This window comes from Rhinatrema bivittatum, chromosome 2 (assembly GCF_901001135.1).
Source record: "Rhinatrema bivittatum chromosome 2, aRhiBiv1.1, whole genome shotgun sequence".
Lineage (NCBI taxonomy): Eukaryota > Metazoa > Chordata > Amphibia > Gymnophiona > Rhinatrematidae > Rhinatrema > Rhinatrema bivittatum.
Genome location: NC_042616.1, coordinates 357,294,266 through 357,317,205, shown reverse-complemented (window position 1 = coordinate 357,317,205; position 22,940 = coordinate 357,294,266). Strand labels below are relative to the sequence as shown.

At 43.0% G+C, this 22,940-nt stretch overlaps 1 protein-coding gene across 3 annotated transcripts in view; it reads left to right on the top strand.

Moving 5' to 3' along the window:
• SLC12A7 (solute carrier family 12 member 7) overlaps nucleotides 1-22,940 on the top strand; it is a 485,337-nt gene that overhangs the window by 5,271 nt on the left and 457,126 nt on the right. For all 3 annotated transcript variants that reach the window (XM_029589924.1, XM_029589923.1, XM_029589925.1), the window contains exon 2: nucleotides 18,824-18,918. In XM_029589924.1, the coding sequence (XP_029445784.1) occupies nucleotides 18,824-18,918 (95 nt within the window). The remainder of the gene's footprint in view (nucleotides 1-18,823; nucleotides 18,919-22,940) is intronic.

Genomic DNA, 22,940 nt, shown 5'->3' with positions numbered 1-22,940 from the left:
ACTGTATTCACGCAAACACACTTGTATTAAAAACTCAGAAGAGCTCTGATGCTGGTGATTACCAGTCTTATATCAGCATGGCTGGTAAGAACTTCCAGGGTAAAAGTATCAACTGAGGGGTTGAGGGGACCAATGTTTATGCACAGGGGGTTTGTCTACAAACTCTACAGGAATAGGACACCAACAGTGATTAGGGCTTGTCTTAACAATTTTACTCCTGGGGGAATTCAGCGCAAACAAAATAAAAATACTGTGCACAAAAACTTAAAATTCTGCAAACTTTATATTGGTCAAAATAACACAATTTACATGATAGTCTTTAAGTAATTACATTTTAAGTTAATACAGAAAAAAGTTATTACTTAGAGATGCAGAATTTCCCTAGAAATTCACTATAAGAGTGTCCCACTCACTCTCCCTACTCCCCTGGCCACTTTGCCCTCTCAGGCCCCAACTCTTCCACCTGCCAGTATCTTTCTCCTCCACCTCTAGGCTCAACCCCTTCCACTCTATTGCTAGTTCCAGAGTTTGACCCCATTCTCAGTCCTGCCCCTCACACAAGCTCCCTCTGTCCTTCCATCTCTCACACACATGCGCGCTCTCTCTCTCGTAAACATACACACACCCTCATACAGGCTCCCTCACTCTTTCGGGCGCACACATCCCCTCAATCAGGGACCCTCTCTCTTGCATACACACCCACACAAGCTCCCTTTCTTTCTCCCACATACATCCTCACACAGGCTACCTATGTCTCTCTGTCATGCACCCCTTCACACAGGCTCTGTCTCACACATACACAGGCTAGCACCCTCACATACACACGATCACTTTTTCATACACACCAGCTCCCAATCTCTCACACACATACATACTCTTTCACAATCTCCTCATATTGGCTCCCTCTCTCTGGCACCCACACTCAAGCATCCCCCCCTCACCTTCCATGTTCTCTCACCCCCCTGCTCTCTCTCACCACCTCCTCTCCCCCTGTCCTCTCTCACACACACACACACACACACACACACACACACACACACATTCACTCTCACCGGGGCCTTCATCTTCGCTGCGAGCGGAGCACACTCCGTTCGCGGCACTGGGGGCCTTTATTTTTGCTGCACCACCATGAATGGCACGATGGGGCCTTCAACTTCACTGCGAGTGGAGTGTGTCTCGCGGTGCGCTGGGGCCTTCATCTTCGTGCGCTCTGTTCGCGTCATGCCGGTGTCTCCTCTGCCATTTTCTGCACAGAGGGGATTTCTCAGAATTCCCTCAGGACTACAGTTTGCACTGTGGAAGCTTAAAGTAAAGCCTAACAACCAGATTCCCCTAAGGTTATAGGAATACTATAGTCTGTTTATCTTTTGAATATAGGCACCTGTGTCCTGTGGGAGTGCTCCATTCTCTCCTCCCCCCATGATTTTCATTTGGGGTCTTCAAACCTGTGTGGGCATCACTGGGGAGGAAAAGCATGTTTTTCTACTATTTCCTGAATCTCCAGCACCATAGATGGATTTAACTTTCCTGATGGGATGTGCTTGCCCTGTGCATCTCCCTCAGATGGGAACTCACATCCACAGCTTTAAAAATGCGGTCTTTAAGCTTCTTCACTACCTGCCCTAGGTTTCATGGGGAAGGGGACTGTTTTCAGTGCACAATCTAACTGGTCTGATTTTCAGGATATCTGTAATTAATATGCATGAGAGAGATGTGCATACACCGGGTCTCCAGTCACATGCACGTTCATTCTGGATATCCTGAAAACCAGATTGATTAGATGTGTCCCCAGGAGAGAGTTGGGAAGCACTGCTTTTTCTGTCAATAAGCAGGGCTGAATAAGCCACTAAATGTGGTGATGTCATCTGGCGCTACTGAACAGACATCTCTTAGCTAATGGACCTTTTTCTATACTGAGCAAGTGTTGGAATTTTCGCTCAGCCGCTGCTTTTTGAGCCCTTTCAGTCTTTTTTTGTCTAAGCAGCCCCCAAACAGCATAAGAACACTTTTTTCCTTCAAGGACTGTATTTATGGTAGAAAAAAATCCATTACCAATGGACATGAATTCTGCTACCACTGCCACCAGGCCAGTTGTCACCATTGTGGATGGATGTCCCTGCTTACACAGAAAATGAGGACTTGGACTGTTTATGTATCAATGAAACTTGGGTTACCAATAGTGACATTCTACTGCTGAACAAATGCTGTCCTCAAGACTAATGCCTACTTTTCACACCTTTGCTGAAGACGAAGAGGAGGTGGGCTCCTAATTACCTATTAAACTTTACTATAATTCCCATTGACCTACCTCAACCTTTTGATGTATTGCTGTTGATTAGTAAATTTATTTAACATCTGCTTAGTGTATTACCCACCTGGCCACCTTGCACATAACAATTAAGTGCCATTCCTCACCCTGGGAAAACCATCATTCTTGGTAATTTCAATCTTCATGCAGACCAAATACCTTTATCTAATGCTACTGAAACATTCTTTGATGCTATGTCAGCATGTGGTTGGGAGCAAGTTATCATTACCTTACCCCCACACACACACACAGAGGCCGATTTATAGTAACAATCGCGGGAGGCCAGGTGCTCTGTGTTGAGTGCCTGCTCTCCCAACGCGCGCCTAGCTACCTTTCCTGGACGTGCAATTCTTTATTTAAATTAGGGGTTGCACTAATAAGGAGGCACTAGGGACAATAGCACGTCCCTAGCGCCTCCTTATTAGCGAAGAGGTGGCTGTCAGTGGGTCCTGACAACCGACACTCTTTATTTTACCGGCATCACAATGACCCTGATCTTTTTAAAGAAAAACTAGTAGCTTTCAATTCCAGTATTCCTACTGATTCACTTAGAAGAATTAGTTTATGCATGGATGGCATCATGTCATACAAAATGCAGCTGACCAACTTGCTCCACTCCATAAAACTTTCTCGTCGAAAAAACAAATGCCTCGGTACACTCAGTCCTTAATACACTCTACATAAACTTGAACACCACTGGAGGAAACAAAAAAAATCAGTTAAACCAAGAAGAATATCTTTGGCAATTATCCTTGTACAGAAATGCAGTCAATACTGTAAAAAAAACAAAACAAAAAACCTACACCAAATGAATTCGGTAGTCTCCAGAAATAATCCAATTCTATTTAATACAGTGAAATTCCTTACCAATCCCTTCCAGAAGTCTTCAAACTATCCTCCTGCCAGCTCTACAGCACAACTTTACAATTCATTTGCAATTTTTTTCATATAGAAACATAGAAACATAGAAATGACGGCAGAAGAAGACCAACCGGTCCATCCAGTCTGCCCAGCAAGCTTCACACATTTGTTCTCATACTTAACTGTTTCTCTTGGCTCTTAGTAACCTTATGTTCTAATTCCCTTTTCACCCCCACCATTAATGTAGAGAGCAGTGCTGGAGCTGCTTCCAAGTGAAATATTAAGTTTGATTAGTTGGGTAAGCGGCAGCATAGCTCTCTGCCATGAAGCAGAGGGCAATGCTGGAAATGTGTGAAGTATCAGTTTTTCTTTTCCCCTGTCATTGAAGCAAGGAGTCATGCCGGACATGCACCGAAAGTGAAGAATGCCTTGAAAGTCACATTAACTATCATCAAATATTGAAAAGCCTAATAATTGGTAATACCTATAAGCCCATGAACCCATCCCTGTTTTTTTTTCTTTTTTTCTTTTCTTTTCTTTTTTTAATTGGGAGATGGATGCCCTTCATCCTTCTACTCTGTGAAGGTGGACACCTACCACCGGCCACTGGCATCCCGCTCCGTTAATGCCTCTGTGGCTACTGCCACAGAGGCATTAACCACTCAAAAATTAATAAACTCTGTTCCACATTTCCCTCTTATATGCCTCCATCTGTGTCAGCCAGTAATGCCACTCAGTCTCTCCGGGATTGATTGTTTTGATTATGTAGCAGAATCTGAAATTCCCCAAGTCATTTCTTATCTCAGACCCTCCTCCTGTCCTCTTAATCCTTGTTCAACACCCTCTCCCCCCCCCCCCCCGCATAAGTTAGTTTGACATGAAATTGCTAAATAATTTGCAAAAATTGTTAACCTGAAGCCTCTATTTGTCCTATCCTTAAAAAAAAAAAAAAAAAAAAAATCTATAATCAATAGTTTAATTTTAGACCAATATTTCTCCCATTTCCTGCTAAACTAACCAAATCTATTGTACTAAAACAGCTCTCACAATTTTTTGATGAAAATGCAGTCCTTGACCAATAACTATTTGGTTATAGGAAACACATCAATGCTGAAACACTTCTATTATTGAGCACAGACATTATCCTTCGCGGTTTTGATTCTGTTTCAGTTAGATCTCACAGGTGCCTTTGATGCCATAAATCATGACATCCTATTAACTTATTTATCTGAAATTGGTCTTACAGGTACAGTTCACGCATGGTTTAAATCATACCTTCACAACAGATTTCAACGAATCCAAATAGCCTCTGTGTCCTCAGCTTGGTTCTCAGTCGCTACTGGTGTGCCTCAGGGCTCCACACTGTCTGCTACATTGTTTAATATAATACATTACACCCCTCTGTTCCTTGTTGCCCACCCTTGCTCTCACATACAGACTGTGCTGATGATGTTTGGTTTTTTTTCCTCTCAAGTCCACTTGGTCTACCCTCACTCAGTTTGCCTCATTATGCCTCTTTACTGTAAGAACCTGGCTCACATACAACAAACTTACACTTAATCTTCAAAAACCAGAAATCATTATTTTCACGTAGATAAGCAGCTGAATTAGCCATGCTGTGTGGGTACGTCCTCTGTGCCACTAAGTGGCGGAGCTCTCAAAGTCTAACAAAATCTTTTAGCCAGGTACTCCTTCCCTCCTGTATCCTGACAGGATTACCTCAGGCTGCTCAGTCTGTTTTTTTTTTTCCGCGCAACGGTGTGTGCGGAGCTCTCTACTTCTCCTCTCACAGCAAGCCACGCCAACAATCACACAAGTGAGAGACCTAGGAGTCCTAGTTGATAATCGCCTGAATTTCAAAGCCACTATTAACAAAACCACCAAAGACTGTTTCTATCAATTACAAGTTCTGAAAAGAATTAGACCTCTTTTCTATGCCCAAGATTTCAGAACCATTCTGCAAGCAATCATTTTTTCAAAATTAGACTATTGTAACAGCATCCTACTTGGCCTTCCCGCTTCATACACCAAACCGCTTCAGATGGTGCAAAATGCAGCTGCACGAATTCTGACAAATACCAGGAGAAGGGACCACATAACCCCTATTCTAAAGAACCTCCATTGGCTACCGATACACTTTAGAATAATATACAAGGCCATTCTCACCACATACAAAAACATCCACCAACTGGCTCCCATTGACCTACAGATCCCTCTCCGACTACACAATTCGTCAAGACCGACAAGAGATGCATACAAGGGTTCGCTACAGGTACCACCGCCCAAATCTACCAGACACAGCACACTAAGAGACCGAGCTTTCTCTACAGCCATCCCACCGTTATGGAACTCCATACCCTCAAATCTCAGAATAGAACCATGCATCTCAACCTTCAAAAAAAGACTAAAGACCTGGATATTCATACAAGCCTTCCCAGACGTCAATTGATCTAATACTTCCAAGCCACCCCTAATCTCCATCTACACTATGGTCGACCTTATCTCCAATCGTTTACTTGTGTAAATTAATAACCTGTCCTTTCTCTTCCTCTAAGCCAAGTTCTTATCACCTTGTTATATGTAACTGCCTTTTCAGCACCATTGTTATTGTTATGTTTACTTTGCACCCCTGTTTTATGTGAACCAGCATGATGTGACTGCTGTCTCGAATGCCGGTATATAAAAAATCTAAATAAATAAATAAATAAAATTATAACATCTATAGATATCTTCAACAGATAAAAAAGAAACAAAGTTGAAAAAACTCTTTCTCAGCAGCCTGCCCTTACAGCCGTTCCACGCCCCTTATTTTGATCGCCCTTCTCTGCACTTTCTCCAGTGCAGCTATATCCTTTTTGAGAATGCGTGACCAGAACTGCACACCATGGAGCGATACAGAGGCATTATGACATCCTCCATTTTATTTGCCATTCCCTTCCTAATAATTTCTAACATTCTGTTTGCTTTTTTGATCGCCACATCACTCTGAACCGATGATTTCAATGTACTATCCTCTATGATACCTAGATCTCTTTCCTGGGTGGTAACTCTCAAGATAGAACCTAACACTGTGTAACACAGCAAGAGTTATTTTTCCCTATATGCATCACTTTGCACTTGTCCACATTAAATTTCATCTGCCATTTGAAAGCCCAATCTTCCAGTCTCCCAAGGTCCTCCTGCAATTCATCACAATCTGTTTGAGATTTAACTACTCTGCATAATTTTGTGTAATCCGCAAATTTGATCACCTCACTTGTCGTACCCCTTTCCAGAACATTTATAAATATATTATTTATTTATTTATTTTTAGATTTTTATATACCGGTGTTCCTATATGAAATAAAGATCACATCGGTTTACATTGAAACAGAACATGAAAATTGCCAAAATATTAAAAAGCACCAGTCCAAGTACAGTCCCTGAGGCACTCCACTGTTTACCTTTTTCCACTGTGAAAACTGACCATTTAATCCTACTCTGTGTTTCCTGTCTTTTAACCAGCTTGCAATCCACAAAAAGACATTGTTTCCTATCCCATGACTTTTTTTAGTTTTCTTAGAAGCCTCTCATACAAGACTTTGTTGAACGCTTCTGAAAATCCAAATACAGCACATCTACCGGTTCACCTTTGTCCACATGTTTATTCACCCCTTCAAAAAAATGTAGGAGATTTGTGAGGCAAGACTTCCCTTGGGTAAATCCATGTTGGCTGTGTCCTATCAAACCATATCTATCTAAATGTTTTGAGATTTTATTCTTTAAAACAGTTTCAATGTTTTTTCCCAGCATTGAAGTCAGGCTCCCCGGTCTATAGTTTCCTGGATCACTCCTGGATCCAGGGGTTACATTGGCCATCTTCCAATCTTCAGGTACATTGGATGATTTTAATGATAGGTTATAAATTAATTGAATTAGGTCTGAAATTTCATCCGGTCCAGTCCTCAGATTCCTCTCTTGTCACATCTATCCTTGTTAACTCAAGAAGATGGATGACTATTTCATCTGAACCTTCCCTCCCTCAACTTGACATCTTGGATATTGAGCACTCAATCGCTCTATTGTCTGTACCTGACGAAGCTGAGAACATTCTAGTATCAGGCAGAAAACCATTAACTAGAAGTTTTACCATTAAAACCATTAACGTTTTAAAAGGAAAAGGTTCTCTACATGATGTCAACACAATCCCCTGGATCCATTTGCAAGTGAACCCAAAGACTTAATGAACCATATGCGCACACTTTCTGCTTCAGGTCTCAGCACTACATCAGTGAGTTACATCTCTGTGCCATAGCAACTTACCATGCTCAAATCGAGAGTAAGCTTACCTCAACTCATCTGTTAGTATCCAGATTCGTGAAAGGCTTATTGCATACTAAACCTCCCTTTATAAAAATCATCTGTTCCCTTGGATGCAAATATAGTTCTGGTACATTTGATGAAGCTGCCGTATGAACCATTGGAGTTGGCTTCTCACAAGTTTCTAACTCGGGGGCCGATGCAATACAGTGCGCTCAGCTGAGTGCATTGTATAACCCGCATTCGGACGCGGGTTAAATAGGCGCTAATCCATTATTTTATAGACCTTTATCGTATCTCCCTTCAGCCGTCTCTTCTCCAAGCTGAAGAGTCCTCTTCACAGGGGAATTGTTCCATCCCCTTTATCATCTTGGTCGCCCTTCTCTGTACTTCATCTAATTCTGCTATGTCTTTCTTGAAATGTAGTGACCAGAACTGAACACAATAGTCAAGACGAGGTCGCACCATGGAGCGATATAGAGGCATTAATTATATTCTTTTTATTCTCCAATCCTTTCCTAATAATCCCAGTATTCTATTTGCTTTCTTGGCTGCTGCAGCACACTGAGTAGAAGATTTCAATGTATTTTCAATAATGACACCTAGATCCTTTTCATGAATGGTGACTCCTAATGTGGAAACTTGCATTTTGTAGCTATAATTTGGGTTACTCTTTCCTAAGTACATCATTTTGCACTTGTCAATATTACATTTCATTTGCCATTTATATGCCCAGTCTCCAAATTTTGCAATGTCATAGATACATACAAATGACAGCAGAAAAAGATCAAACGGCCCATCTAGACTGCCCAGCAAGCTCCCACATTTATTTTCCCATACTTATCTATTTCACCGCCCACCAAGTTCAGGGCTCTTGTTGGTAATTGATTCGAATTTCCTGCCACCACCTGCCATTGATGCAGAGAGTAATGTTGGAGTTGCATCAAAGGTGAATCGTAAGGCTTAATGATTAAGGATAGTAACCGCTGCATTAAGCAAGTTACCCTGATGCTTGTTTACCCCGACTGCACAGATCAATGCCTTGTTTGATGTTGTCTGAATGTAAATCCTCTTTTCCACATTTCCCCTTGCCGTTGAAATTAAGAGCATGCCATACTGGGTCAGACCAAGGGTCCATCAAGCCCAGCATCCTGTTTCCAACAGTGGCCAATCCAGGCCATAAGAACCTGGCAGTACCCAAAACCTAAGTCTATTCCATGTTACTGTTGCTAGTAATAGCAGTGGCTATTTTCCAAGTCAACTTAATTAATAACAGGTAATGGACTTCTCCTCCAAGAACTTAAACAATCCTTTTTTGTGTAAATATTTTTTATTAATATTATGAAACAGCAAATCCATAACAGAATACGTACATCCAAACAGTAGATACAGATAAGGGCACATGAAAACATGAAAACTGTAAACATTAATTCAATCCTGATTTCAAAGTTTGTTGGACATACAAGTATCTGGACCATATCTTGGGGAGAACAGATGACAGCCGTCAACCGTCATACCTTTATAAGTCAAAAGTCCTCGAACATCAAGTAGCAATTATCAAATGTCGGCAACTAGGCATTGTACCACCATGCGACTAATGAACTAGAACAATACATTCTCCCATAAACAAACAGAGTATGGTTTGCTGGTAACATAAATTTCTTATTATAATCCTTTTTACTAAATCCTTACACCCCCCCCCATTTCCCATCTGACACACTAACTATCCATTCCTCCCCTTCCCCCCCTCCCCACCCCACAGGCTCTTAGGGAATCATAGAACCACAATATCTGAAACTGAATTACAGAATAAAATCAGGTGAACAATAATCGGTATGACAAGGATATCGACCTTCCGAATTTACATAATGGCATGTGGTTAGGCACAACATAAGACAAGGATAACAAAAGATTGTAATTTCAATGACAGATCAATTTCAATGACAGATCAATTTCCAGTGCAACATCGATTGCTAGCCCCCACCACCATTCGGAAAGTGTAAACCACTGACACGCAGTCCTTGATATGTATGTATCTTCAGGCCCCAGGCCCTCCAAGACTATAGGTCCTGGTAGTCCATCGAGATATTCAGCGTCACTCCGTCGTCAAAGATGGTAGAAGGGAAGTAATTTCCTTTGGCAAGAAATTTACATAAGCCTGCCAAATAGCTAGTGTGCAAGTCTGATGTTTAACTGTTTTCTGTCGAGCTGTTAAATATTCGTTATATAAAGTCTGGTAAATTTTTTGCCTCCAAATCACCTTATATTGAGGCGACGAACTCATCCATTGATTCAGTACTGTATCCACTGCCATTAGGCTGATTTTATGGAAAAACTGGATGTGAGAGTTACCCAGCTCATTAACCATAGGCGGAGTAACCCCGAACAACCAAACACGGGGGTCAAGTGGAATTGAAAGTCCCCAGATCTTCCTTAACAAATGATGGAGATGTATCCACAATTCTTGTACCATGAAGCACGACCAAAAACTGTGATAGTAATCTGGATTATCCTCTCCACATTTTAAGCATTTACTGTCTAGTATTAGTCCCATACGATAGGCCACCTGTTGAGAATAAAATGCTTGATGGTAAAATTTAAATTGTTTATCTCGCAACGTTACATTCTCGCAGGTTAGAGGTATACGTTGAAAGCAGGCTTTAAGTTCATCAGGTGAGATAGGAGCTGGCAACACTTTATTCCATTTATGACTGGCATTGGTGAAAACTGGAGGTAAGATCACTGTCATGAGAGCTGAGTAGTATTGCGAGCATGTCGATCTTTTACCCAACGGACCCTTGAGGAATGCAGTAAGGCAAATGGAACGTAAAAAGGATTGACTACTATGCATCAAGCCATGAAGAAAGTGCCGTAATTGTAGGTAATCATAGAAATCAGCGTGCGGCATCTGAAATAAAGATTGAAGTTCCTGAAAACTATAAACGTAGATTGGATCTGTTTCCCAGTGAAGTAGTTGTGCTATAGATTTTAAACCTAGACCGGCCCATTGGTGAAAAAGGGATTGCTCCATATCTGGCCGGAAAGCAGGATTTCCTGTTATTGTTTGATACACAGTGCACTCTGGAGTCACCTGATGGACTTTACAGGTAAGACGCCACATCTTGCGCAGTGGATGGATAAGGATACTTGTCTTGTAAAAGGATGGTATTGAAACCGACGTACTTTGTAGCACAGCGCCCGGTGTTAGTGGGGCTACCCAACAATGGACATGTCTCATAGGCGAGCATACTTCAGAATTGAAAGTCCAGTCACAAATATGCCGTAATAAACTAGCATAATTATAGATCTTCAAATTTGGACAATTCAGTCCCCCTGCAGACCTGGGCCTCATCAGAACTTTCAATGGAATCCTCGCACGTTGGCCAGACCATAAGTATCAATTAAATGCTCTATGGATGTCGATAATGTCTTGCGTTTGGAGCCATATGGGTAACATACTAAATAAATACAGCCATTTCGAGATTTCCATCATCTTTAAAATTTTCCCAGATAGAGAAAGGGGAAGCGTCTGCCAAGTTTGTAATTTCTGTATCATCATCTTCTTGAGAGGCAACACATTTTGGGCGTAAATGTCCTTAGGGTTCGCAGGTATGTGTATTCCCAAATACTTAAGGGAACTGGAGACCCATTTTAGGGGGAATCGACCCGGCCACGTGTGTTGTAACGTGCCTAGAACATCCAAAGCCTCGGATTTTTCGACATTTATCTTTAAGCCAGCAAATTTCCCAAAGGCTCGTTGAATATCCAGGTGATTTATTACATTTGCCAGTTTTTAACACCCCCGCTACTTCCCCTGATGAGATAGGCCGTGTCAAGAAGTCCCTCTGAGATTCCATGATGGAAGGCAACTGTATATCCGAGAAGAAGGAATTTTCCTCACGAAGACCACCTTCTCTGTCCTCCTTGTAAAGAGTTTCATAGAACTGGCGTAGAGTTTCAAGTATATCCTCCGTCTTTGTCACATACTCTCCGCCGCTGGTGTTCAGCCCGTTAATATAAGGTTTTCTCCGTTTAGTAGCTATCAATCTGGCCGGCAATTTACTTGACTTATTACCAAATCGGTAGAAATAGTGGTTTGACGCTTGAAGAGATTTCTGCGCCCGCATATGAAGATGCGCATTTAAGGAATGAACACATGCCCAATACGTTTTTTTATTATCAGCTGTGGGGAGCTCAGCTAATTGCCTTTTCGCCCTTTGTAATTGAGATTCCAACTGTATTATGCTATTATTTAATTGCTTACTTTTTTTTACCGTGTAGGCGATTATCTCTCCTCGCATGACTACTTTTCCTGTTTCCCAGTATAAAGCTGGATCATTCAAATGTTGTTGGTTATTCTCTTGGAATTCTGCCCATTTGAGATTTAAATATTTGTGAAATTCTATATCTTGTACAAGGTGGCCAGGAAGACGCCAGGGCCTTTTCTTTCCAGTATGCACCGAAGAAGCCCAATAATCCACCCAAATAGGTGCATGGTCTGCCACCACTAGGGCTCCAATATCCGCTTTTTCTACCTTAGGGAATAGACGCTCCTCCAGCAGTATATAGTCTATTCGAGAGAGAGTATTATGGGCGCGAGAGACATGGGTGTACTCCCTGGCAGTGAGATTTAGTATACGCCAGGGGTCAACAAGGCCCAAGTGTTTACAAAGCTGCCCCACCCCGGAGAGTCTACTGGGTCGTGGGCCCTTTGGAAGTTGAGATTTATCCAGATGTACATCAGTCACACAATTCATATCTCCGACAACCACAAGGTCTCCCTGTGTATTAGCCAATATTAATGAGATTAGTTTGGCAAAAAATGAGATATCTGGGACATTCGGGCCGTATATGTTACATAAAGTCATTTGTTTCCCTGCTAAAGTTCCTTGTATAAGAATGAAACGCCCCTCCGGGTCTTGTATTTCTTTCGTAACCAGAAAGGGTGTGTTTTTATTTACCAATATTGCAACCCCTCCCTTTCTGCCAACCGCAGGAGAGTAGTGACAGTCCGAGACCCATTCCCTGCGCAGTTTACTGCTTTCCTTGTCAGTAAGATGCGTTTCCTGTAAACAGGCAATGTTGACTTTTAACCTCTGAAGATGTTGAAGGATTTTTTTTCGTTTAATGGGGGTACCTAGCCCATCGACATTCCAGGAAATAATTCGGTATTTACCCATTGTATATCCGGTAGATTTCCACAGTGAAGTATGTACCAGTAAGCTGACTACAGCGGGGTGCAGGCTCCCAGCCTAGCCTGCCTCCCAGGTCATTGGACCACTTTCTCCGTTTTCTGCAGTCGAATCCCTTGGCATATTCCAGCTTCATGTGTGTTTTTCCCAGCCTGATTTCCATATACCCATTCCCTAGCCCTTTCCCTTTACCCATCATAATATCTATTCTCTATTCGCTTCCCCCAAACGGATAACCTTCCGTCTGGAAAGCGCGAGGTCGCGATCTGGAGTGTTCCCACCCCACAACCAACTACGAACACATATATTAAATGGAACTGAAACTAAAAAAAAAATCAAAAATTCTTGCTTGCAACAGTGATTCTGCCGTAAAGCTCATAGGTTCATATACAACCAAGGTTTGCGCAAACGTTTTCAGGGACCAGAGTATTGCGCTCTCTTAAATTTTTTCACATAGGGTATTCACATATTTGTGGGCAGCTTCCGGATTCTCAAAAGTTTTACTGCTTCCTTCATACCAAATTTTTAATATTGCTGGGAATAATACCGCAAATTTAATTTGGTGCTCTGCCAATTTTGCACAAACAGGAGAAAAGGCCCGTCGCTGTTGTGTGACTCGGGCTGAAAAATCCTGCGTGATCCGTACCTTAGACCCTTGATAAAGGATTTCTTTGGCCTTGCGAGAGGCAATCCATAATTTCTGACGGTGGGCGAAATTTAAGATTTTTGCTATTGCGATTCGGGGCCGCGGGTCAGTCTCTTTCCTTACCCCTACCCTATGGGCCCTTTCTATAATGAGCTGATCTTTCAGTTCCGGTATCCCCACCGCTTCAGGCAGCCATGTTGTTAAAAAGTTTTCCAGGCCGGATTGATCCACAGCTTCGGGTAACCCCAGAAAACGTAAATTTGAGCGCCGTGCTCTGTTTTCTAGGTCATCTAGCTTGCTTTGAACTTCTTTCATGGCTTTTTCCTGCGTGTCTAGTTTCCCTGCCTGGGCCATTACGTCATCCTCGAGGACGGAAATTCGGCCCTCCGCATGTTCAAGTTGGGGGCCCAGTTCGGTAAGTGCTTCTCTTACCTCATTTAGTTTGTCCGAGATGCCGGCCAATTTTTCATCCAGCGCGGCCGTAATAATGTCCTTAAAAGCCGCTGCCGACACGGATCCTAAATTAGAAGTATCTCCGTCGCCCACCGCCGGCGCCATTTTGTTCGCCGCCGCGGTTTTCACCTTTTCCTTTTCTTTGCGGGTACCTCTGGCGGCCATAATCCCCGGTGAGCGATTCATAAAATTTACAATCGACATGTGCTTTAAGGATCCCGGTTGTTAAGCACCTCAAAAGCAGCCTGGGAAAGTTTTCGCCGGTGTTCGTTGGCTATGGGGTCGGGAGCTGAAGCTACTCACGTCTGCCTCAACTCATCCCCCCACGTGACCTCTAAACAATCCTTTTTTAAACACAGCTATACTAACTGCACTAACCACATCCTCTGGCAACAAACTCCAGAGTTTAATTGGGCGCTGAGTGAAAAAGAACTTTCTCCAATTAGTTTTAAATGTGCCACATGCTAACTTCATGGAGTGCCCCCTAGTCTTTCTATTATCTGAAAGAGTAAATAACAGATTCACATCTACCTCTTCTAGACCTCTCATGATTTTAAAAACCTCTATCATAACCCCTCTCAGCCGTCTCTTCTCCAAGCTGAAAAGTCCTAACCTCTTTAGTCTTTCCTCATAGGGGAGCTGTTCCATTCCGCTTATCATTTTGGTAGCCCTTCTCTGTACCTTCTCCATCGCAATTATATCTTTTTTGAGATGCGGCGACCAGAATTGTACACAGTATTCAAGGTGCAGTCTCACCATGGAGCGATACAGAGGCATTATGTCAATTTCCATTTTATTCACCATTCCCTTTCAAATAATTCCCAACATTCTGTTTGCTTTTTTGACTGCCGCAGCACACTGAACTGACAATTTCAATGTGATATCCACTATGACGCATAGATCAGCATGGGTTATTTTTCCCTATATGCATCACCTTGCACTTATCCACATTAAATTTCATCTGCCATTTCAATGCCCAATTTTCCAGTCTTACAAGGTCTTCCTTCAATTTATCACAATCTGCTTGTGATTTAACTACTCTGAACAATTTTGTATCATCTGCAAATTTGATTATCTCACTCGTCGTATTTCTTTCCAGATCATTTATAAATATATTGAAAAGTAAGGGTCCCAATACAGATCTGAGGCACTCCACTACCCACTCCCTTCCATTGAGAAAATTGACCATTTAATTCTACTCTCTGCTTCCTGTCTTTTAGCCAGTTTGTAATCCACGAAAGGGCATCACCACCTATCCCATGACTTTTTACTTTTCCTAGAAGCCTCTCATGAGGAACTTTGTGAAATGCCTTCTAAAAATCCAAGTACACTACATCTACTGGTTCACCTTTATCCATGTATTTATTAACTCCTTCAAAAAAGTGAAGCAGATTTGTGAGGCAAGACTTGCCTTGGGTAAAGCTATGCTGACTTTGTTCCATGAAACCATGTCTTTCTATATGTTCTGTGATTTTGATGTTTAGAACACTTTCCACTATTTTTCCTGGCACTGAAGTCTGGCTAACCGGTCTGTAGTTTCCCGGATCGCCCCTGGAGCCCTTTTTAAATATGGGGGTTACATTAGCTATCCTCCAGTCTTCAGGACCAATGAATGATTTTAATGATAGGTTACAAATTTTTACTAATAGGTCTGAAATTTCATTTTTGAGTTCCTTCAGAACTCTGGGGTGTATACCAACCGGTCCAGGTGATTTACTACTCTTTAGTTTGTCAATCAGGCCTACCACATCTTCAAGGTTCACCGTGATTTGCTTCAGTCCATCTGAATCATTACCCATGAAAACCTTCTCCAGTACGGGTACCTCCCCAACATCCTCTTCAGAAAACACCGAAGCAAAGAAATCATTTAATCTTTCCGCGATGGCCTTATCTTCTCTAAGTGCCCCTTTAACCCCTCGATCATCTAACGGTCCAACTGACTGCCTCACAGGCTTTCTGCTTCGGATATATTTAAAAACGTTTTTACTGTGAGTTTTTGCCTCTATGGCCAACTTCTTTTCAAATTCTCTTAGCCTGTCTTATCAGTGTCTTACAATGTCCAGTCTGCAGGGCTAAGCAAGTCCCCAGCATTGCAAGCTACTTTTGGCTGGTCTGTGAAGAAGACAGAAGGAGCCTGCAAGGGGAAGATGGTAATTCACTCTCACGCTAGGGAAGAGCAATGGAAAGCAGAATCAGTGATTGCACCAGGACAATTACTGCAGGTGCTAAACACTCCTGGACCATCAGGGGAAGTGATTCCTCGCCCTACGCTTGCAGGCATGTTAGGAGGTAGCCCCAGTATGGGATCTGGGGAAGGCTTGCCTCCTTCAAAGGCCTAGGGGAGCCATAAGGATCCTTGGCTGGAACCTTTGCTCCAGATTTTATCATAGCAATCCACAAAACTCATCTAGCCATGCAGGTCCTACAGAAGCTAGTACTTGTGATGCCCTAAGGGATGACATGTGCCCCCTAAGGGCACAGGTCAAGGGAAAATGGAGCCCTTTTCTAAGGGGCATTTAAGTTCTCATGCCTCCAAGGAAGTGTCATAGTCTGGGGAGATTCATCCTGGGGCTCCCTGGAGAATTCTTTGGAGGGGAAGTTTTCATCAGATGATGACTCCACTATAATTTGCCTATTCTGGGAAGAGTAGCTGGCAGCCCTCATTTCCGGTGTAGAGGCCACCCTTGGGATGTCAGTTTACTCCCGTGGAAGTCCTTGCTGAAAGGGATCCTATCATCCAGGGTATTAGGAAGCCACTGAAGGCATTCCTCTTGCACATTGCCCTTAAGCATATGGCCCTTACCATATGGTTACCCCAAGTTGGGAGGGGGGCTAAAGGAGAGAAGAATTCTAAGTAAAAACTACCCCTGCTGCTGGCAGAAAGGAATAGCCTCCTCAGAATCTCCAGAGTTGATATTTTGGTATCAGCAATTACACACAAGACCACTATTCAATTAGAAGGGTGTTCATCGTTGAAAGGACCCCAAGATAAAAAAAAATAGAGGCAGTTCTTAACAGACCATTATGACAAATGCATTGGTCCTGCAAGCCTCCATTTGTGGATGCTATGTGGCCCGAGCTGTATGATGTTAGGTCCAGCAGCTCCCAGATAGCCCAGAAATGTCCTCTGGAATCAGCCTTAGCATTACTGGCTGACAATATGTATCACCTGGTAAGGAGGTTCTCCAGGGCTCTGGCTTCAAGGGTAGTGGCTATGGGCTTTTATAGCCAAACAATTGTGTAGCAGACTCGGCAGCAAAGTCTCTCCTATGTAAATTGCCTTTCAAGGACAGTCATCTCCTCTTTGGAGAAGATCTAGAAAAGCTAGGGAAGGATCTGATGGACTCAAAAACCCAAGAGGCTTCCTCAAGATAAAAACCATGTAGGATCACAATGTCTCAAATCTCAATGCTTCGGAGACTGGCTCAGGTATAAGCTTTTGAGGTGAGTCCCTTCAGATTCATGAAGCAGGAGCCAGTCCTTTCAAAGGGCAAGGATAATGAAGGCAGAGCCACCTACAGCAACAGGTGGCAGCCATTCAGCCCAATAATTCTCAATGGGACCGCTTGGAAATAGTCCCAGTAGGGGGGCGCTTGCTAAGGTACTACTCAGAGTGGACCAGAATCTCCTCAGACCAATGGGTCTTGGACATCGTATGAAGCAGCTGTGTTCTGGATTGCAAGAAATCAGTCTGAGGCCTTTATGATCTTCCCTTATGCCTCCCTTCTCAAATGAGAAGCTGTGGTCAAAGGGACACTAACAAAATTATAGAACCTACAAGCAATTGTCCGGTTTCCCCCACAAGAAGAGGGGTCATGTTACTTGGTTACTTGGTTCCAAAACAACAAAAAGAATCTTTCTATCTAGCCTGAACCTAAAAGGGGTCAGCAGATTCCTACACTTTCCCCTCTTCTGGAGGGATATGCTGTGGTTGGTGATAGCTTCAGTAAGGCCAGAAGAATATTTAGCACCCCTGGACCTAGCAAAAGCTTACTTCCATATTCCCATCTGGGTGACTCATCAGAACCTATTAAGGTTCTGTATACTGGGTGAACATTTTCAGTTTCAAGTACTGCCTTTCAGCCTAGTGACAGTCTCCAGTACATTCACCAAGGACATATTGATGGTAGCATATCTAGATGACTGACTTATAAGAGCCAAGGCGGCTCAGGAGAACCATCGGCCCTCTGAAACAGTGCTCCACCTCCTTCAGTAATTAGGCTGGGTAGGTGAATTTCTCATAGAGCAGTTTAGAACCATCACACACTGGAAGTCCTAGGAGCCCACTTTGACACGCAACAAGGGTGGTTGTGTTTGACATTGGCCCGAGTGTCCAAATTAATAGACCAGGTGCTAGTGTTTTAGACTCAGGAGGTGCCCAGAGTTTGAGACTACTTCCACCTTGTAGGCTTTATGGCAGTGCTCCTTAACCAAGTTTTCAGGGCACACTTAGCAGTCAGGTTTTCAGGATATCCACAGTGAATATGAATGAGGTTGGCTCTCTCATGCAACTTCATTATGGATATTCTGAAAACCTTACTGGCTAGGTGTACCCCGAGGACTGGGTTGAGAAGCATTGCTTTATGGCATCAATACTGGCTCTGATCCCATGGACAAAGGCCCACATGCAGACCCTCCAGTAGGCTCTGTAGTCACGCTGTTCACCTGCCCCTCAGGAATACTAGTGCCAGCTTTGGGTCCCCTCAAGGGTAAGGAACAACCTGAACTGGTGGACTCAAAGCTCCAGAAATTGACCGTAGAACCCTCCGACTAGGTAGTGGTCAGAATGGATGCCAGCTTAAGGGGGCGGGATGCACATTTCCAGGGCCTTACATATGTATATGTAAATATTTTGAGAAACCTGTTTATATAAATGTTAGCATATTTTTACATGTTGAAAACAATATTTGTGGAGTTCCATTAGTTTAACATTAACAGTATAGTGCTTGAATCTCCTCCTTTCCAGCTATCTTTCCAATTAATTTAGTAATATTCTATTAAGAGGTTCTTTCTAAATTTACTTATAAATATTTTAAAATGTATTTTTAATTTGTTTTAAACCAGGAGATGGAAACTCCAGGGAAAGTACCGCCTTTATTAACAGTGCTGAGATGGACAAAGGATATATCTATGAAGGAAAAAATATGGCACTGTTTGAGGTAACCAAATAAGTCTTGAAATTATATTGCATTTTAACTCAATATTTTTTTAAAGAAAGATTAAAAAGTAATATGCATAGTTGGTATGCAAAATATGCCTTCTATTAAGTCTAATTTTTTTTTCCACATTAGTGGGGACTGGAAATGTTGAGGGTAATAGTCTCTTCAAGCTTTTTAGCTTGGAAAAAGACCGAGAAGGGTATGATTGACATTTATAAAATCATGAGTGTAGTGAAACAGGTAAATAGCAAACGTTTATTTAACCTTTCAAACAGCACTAGGACTAGGTGATGGGCACTCCATGAAACTAACAACTGGCAGATTTAAAACAAATTGTAGGAAGTATTTTTCACTCAGTGCACAATCAAGCTATGGAATCTGCTGCCAGAAGATGTGGTCAAGATAACTAACATACCCTGTTTCCCCGAAAATAAGACATCCACCGAAAATAAGACCTAGTAGAGGTTTTGCTGAATTGCTAAATATAAGACCTCCCCCGAAAGTAAGACCTAGCAAAGTTTTTATTTGGGAGCATGCCCATCACACAGAACACCAGAGCATGCAGCTGTGATTTTTTTACCCTGCAGGATTCACAGTTAGTTGTCATCACAAACCAGCATAACCAGACAACTATTCAGAATATAATAAATGTTCATTTTTTTGTTCAACGATATATGTGAATTCTTCTTCATGGAAAAATAAGACATCCCCTGAAAATAAGGCCTAGTGCATCTTTGGTAGCAAAAATTAATATAAGACCCTGTCTTATTTTCGGGGAAACACGGTAGTAGGGTTCAAAAGAGGATTGGACAAGTTCCTGAAGGAAAAGTGCATAAACAGTTATCAGCTAGGTAGACTTGGGAAAGCCAGCGCTTTATCCCTGGGAGTGTGATGCAAGAAATAGATCTATTGTGGGGGTTTGGGTACTTGTGACCTGGCCTGGCCACTGTTAGAGACAAAATGCTGGGCTAGATGGACCTTAATTTGACCCAGCATGGCATTTATATTTATATTTAGTGGAGGAGTAGCCTAGTGGTTAGAGCAGTGGGCTATGAACCAGGAGACCAGGGTTCAAGTCCCACTTGTCGCTATTTGTGACCTTGGGCAAGTCACTTTACCCTCCATTGCCTCAGGTACAAACTTAGATTGTAAGCCCTCTGGGGATAGGGTAATATCTACAGTACTTGAATGTAATCCACTTTGAAGTTCTGAAAAAAAAAAGTGCAAAAAGCAGAATATTTCCTCCTCCAAGTTACACATCCTTGTTATAATGTAACTTTACTCTCCTTCAAATTGTCTTTACTGTTTGGTTGGTTATAGTTCCTACTTGTTTGATGTAAACAGAGTTGATTTGATTTGTATCAAGAAATTCGGTATAGAAAAGCCTTTAATAAATAAAATAAATTATAAATAAATAAAAAATAAATAAGAATTTCCAGAGTTTAGGAATAAATGTTGTAGAGAGTGTTTTTTTGGTAACCTTAAACTTTGGGGAAAGCAGTGCTACTATTGACTTTTCTGCAAGTACTCAGGCTTAGTCTATTCTTTTTTAGTTTAGCAGGCTCAGGTAATGCCAGGCATATCTGAAACCTGAAATATCTGGATGCTCTAAAGCAGTTTGACAGTATGCATCCACTGTGTCTCTCTTGTTGGAATGAAGTTATGAGAGCACCCTTACCCGTTGCAACCCATAAGCAATAAAGCAATCACAAATTCCAGGATTTGATATAACATAAGAAATTCCATACTAGTTCAGACTAAGATCCATCAAGCCTAGCATCCTAACTCCAACAGTGCACAGTTTAGGTTGCAAGTACCTGCTAGATTTCATGAAATAGTCCTATTTCCTGTTTCTTGCTCCCTGGGATAGCAGTATAGCTCTCTTTAGTCATCTAGATTTTTCCTTGAGGAGTTTGTCCATACTTCTTTTAAAACCCTAGTTTGCTTGCTGCCTTGACCACATTCTTTACAGCTTCTACACCTGAGCACAGTGGTTGAATTGGTTTTCAACCAATTGCCTTACCAAGAAGTTGTTACTTATAACATACAAATGCATAGTAATGTTAAATACAATCCGCTTAATATGTTCCTAATATTCAAGATTAACTTACACACATAGTTTATTATATTAAATTGTTACCATACTATGATGGCACATGATTAAGTTGTAATCTGTACCACCCATTTTTTATTATCGTGCCTTACTGTAAACCGTTGTGATGGTTATATAACTTCATGACGGTATAGAAGAGTTTTTAAATAAATAAATAAATAAATAAAAATGTACCTGAGACTCTTGACTTGATTGGGAGATTTACCAGAATGCTATGCTTTCTTCATATATAGCACATTTATCAGGGGACATGAATAAAACAGAAGAATTATTGGTTAAGGGTTTAGAAAATAAGCTTCAGTACTAAAGACTGCAAAATCATGCATTTGGGGTACAAAAGTTCACTAGCTACATATCATTTAGAAGGACAGGAACTGGAAAGAATCCTCAATTCCCTGTACGTACCTGGATCAGTCCAGACAGTGGGTTATATCCCCCGACCAGCAGATGGAGTCAGAACAGAGTTTGAGAGCGTCAGCATATAGAGTAGTGCACCCTCTGCTGGAGCTCAGTATTCTTCTGACTCCAGCAGATGTGAGTGGGGGGATCCACTAGCTCCCCCAGATTGACAGGGTTTCTTCATTTTTGGTTATTTCTTTCTTTTTCTCCACAGTATTTCCCTGTCTTATGTTTCTCTTCATTTTGGATCCTTAAAATTAAAAAAAAAAAAAGACTTTTCAATTTTTGAGGAGGCGTGTGTCTGTGGCTCTGCCTTCTCTATTCTGTACTCCTTTCCTCTTCCGTTGGGGTAAGTGGAAGTTTTTTGAGTTTCTTTCTCCACAGGTTTGCTTCTTTTTGGTGGTGCCCCGTGGATGCCTGTGGTTCTGGCCGCTCCACGCGTCGTTTGTGGGTCCCGCGGTTCGCAAGCTCCGCCCGCGGGTGTGTGCTCAGCTGAAACGGGGGTTTTCCCCCGCAGTTCCTGGACCCCTTCGGCGGGTTGTTAGGGCCATTCCAGGCCCCCCCGCGGCACTAGCTCGTTTTTGGCCCCCCCCCCCCCCCGAGGCTTTTTTCCCCGGTGCTGACATGCCGCGGTCCTCGAGGTGTGAGGCCTGCGGCGAACCGGGGAATCAATTTCTGAGGGAGGGGCTTTGTGAGCGGTGCTTCCCCGACGGGGAAGGCACCCTGCAGTCCTCCGGTGCGATTTCGGACCTGCCTCTTCCTCAGCCCGGGCGGCGCGGGCCGGCCACGACGCCGCCTTTGGCGGGAACGGCGGCCATTTTAGGGGGACAGTGTGAGACGGACTCGCTCCCAGATGCAGACAGGATTGGTTGCACTGGCTCTCAACAGGCTTTGCCCCCGGCGGGGGGTTTGCCCGACCGGGGCTCCCAGGACGGTCCCCCCCCAGGGATTCCAATCAGCTCCCTGTTTTTCTCACCTGATTTTATTCTGGCAATGCACATGGCTTATTTGCAGGGTATGGGAGCGCAGGCGCCGAATCCCCTGGGGGCCCCTCCCCCCAAGGTTCCTAAACTTGCTGTTGGTCTCACCGCCTCGCCCGTTACGCCTGGATCCCTGCCGGGTCCCTCTCCCGTGCCACCCCGGCGTACCATGGGGGCGGCTTCGCCGGTGAGAGACGACTCCCCGGAACCCCCGGAGGCGCATCTGGATGGACATACGGAGGGGGACGACCCTCGAGCCCTACGGATTTTTCAAAAAGAAGAGCTGGATGAACTCATCCACTATATTATTCAGGAGCTGGACCTCGACCCACCTCCAGATCCGCCGATCCCTTTGGCTCCTGCCGTCGCCACCTCTTCTCGCAAAGGGGATCCAGTACTTGCCGCCCTCCGTCCTAGGGCAAGGGCTTTCCCTATCCATGAGTCCTTCCTACAGCTTCTCACTAGGGAGTGGGACACTCCCGAGGCGTCCTTGAAAGTCACACGCGCCATGGAAAAGCTATACCCGCTCC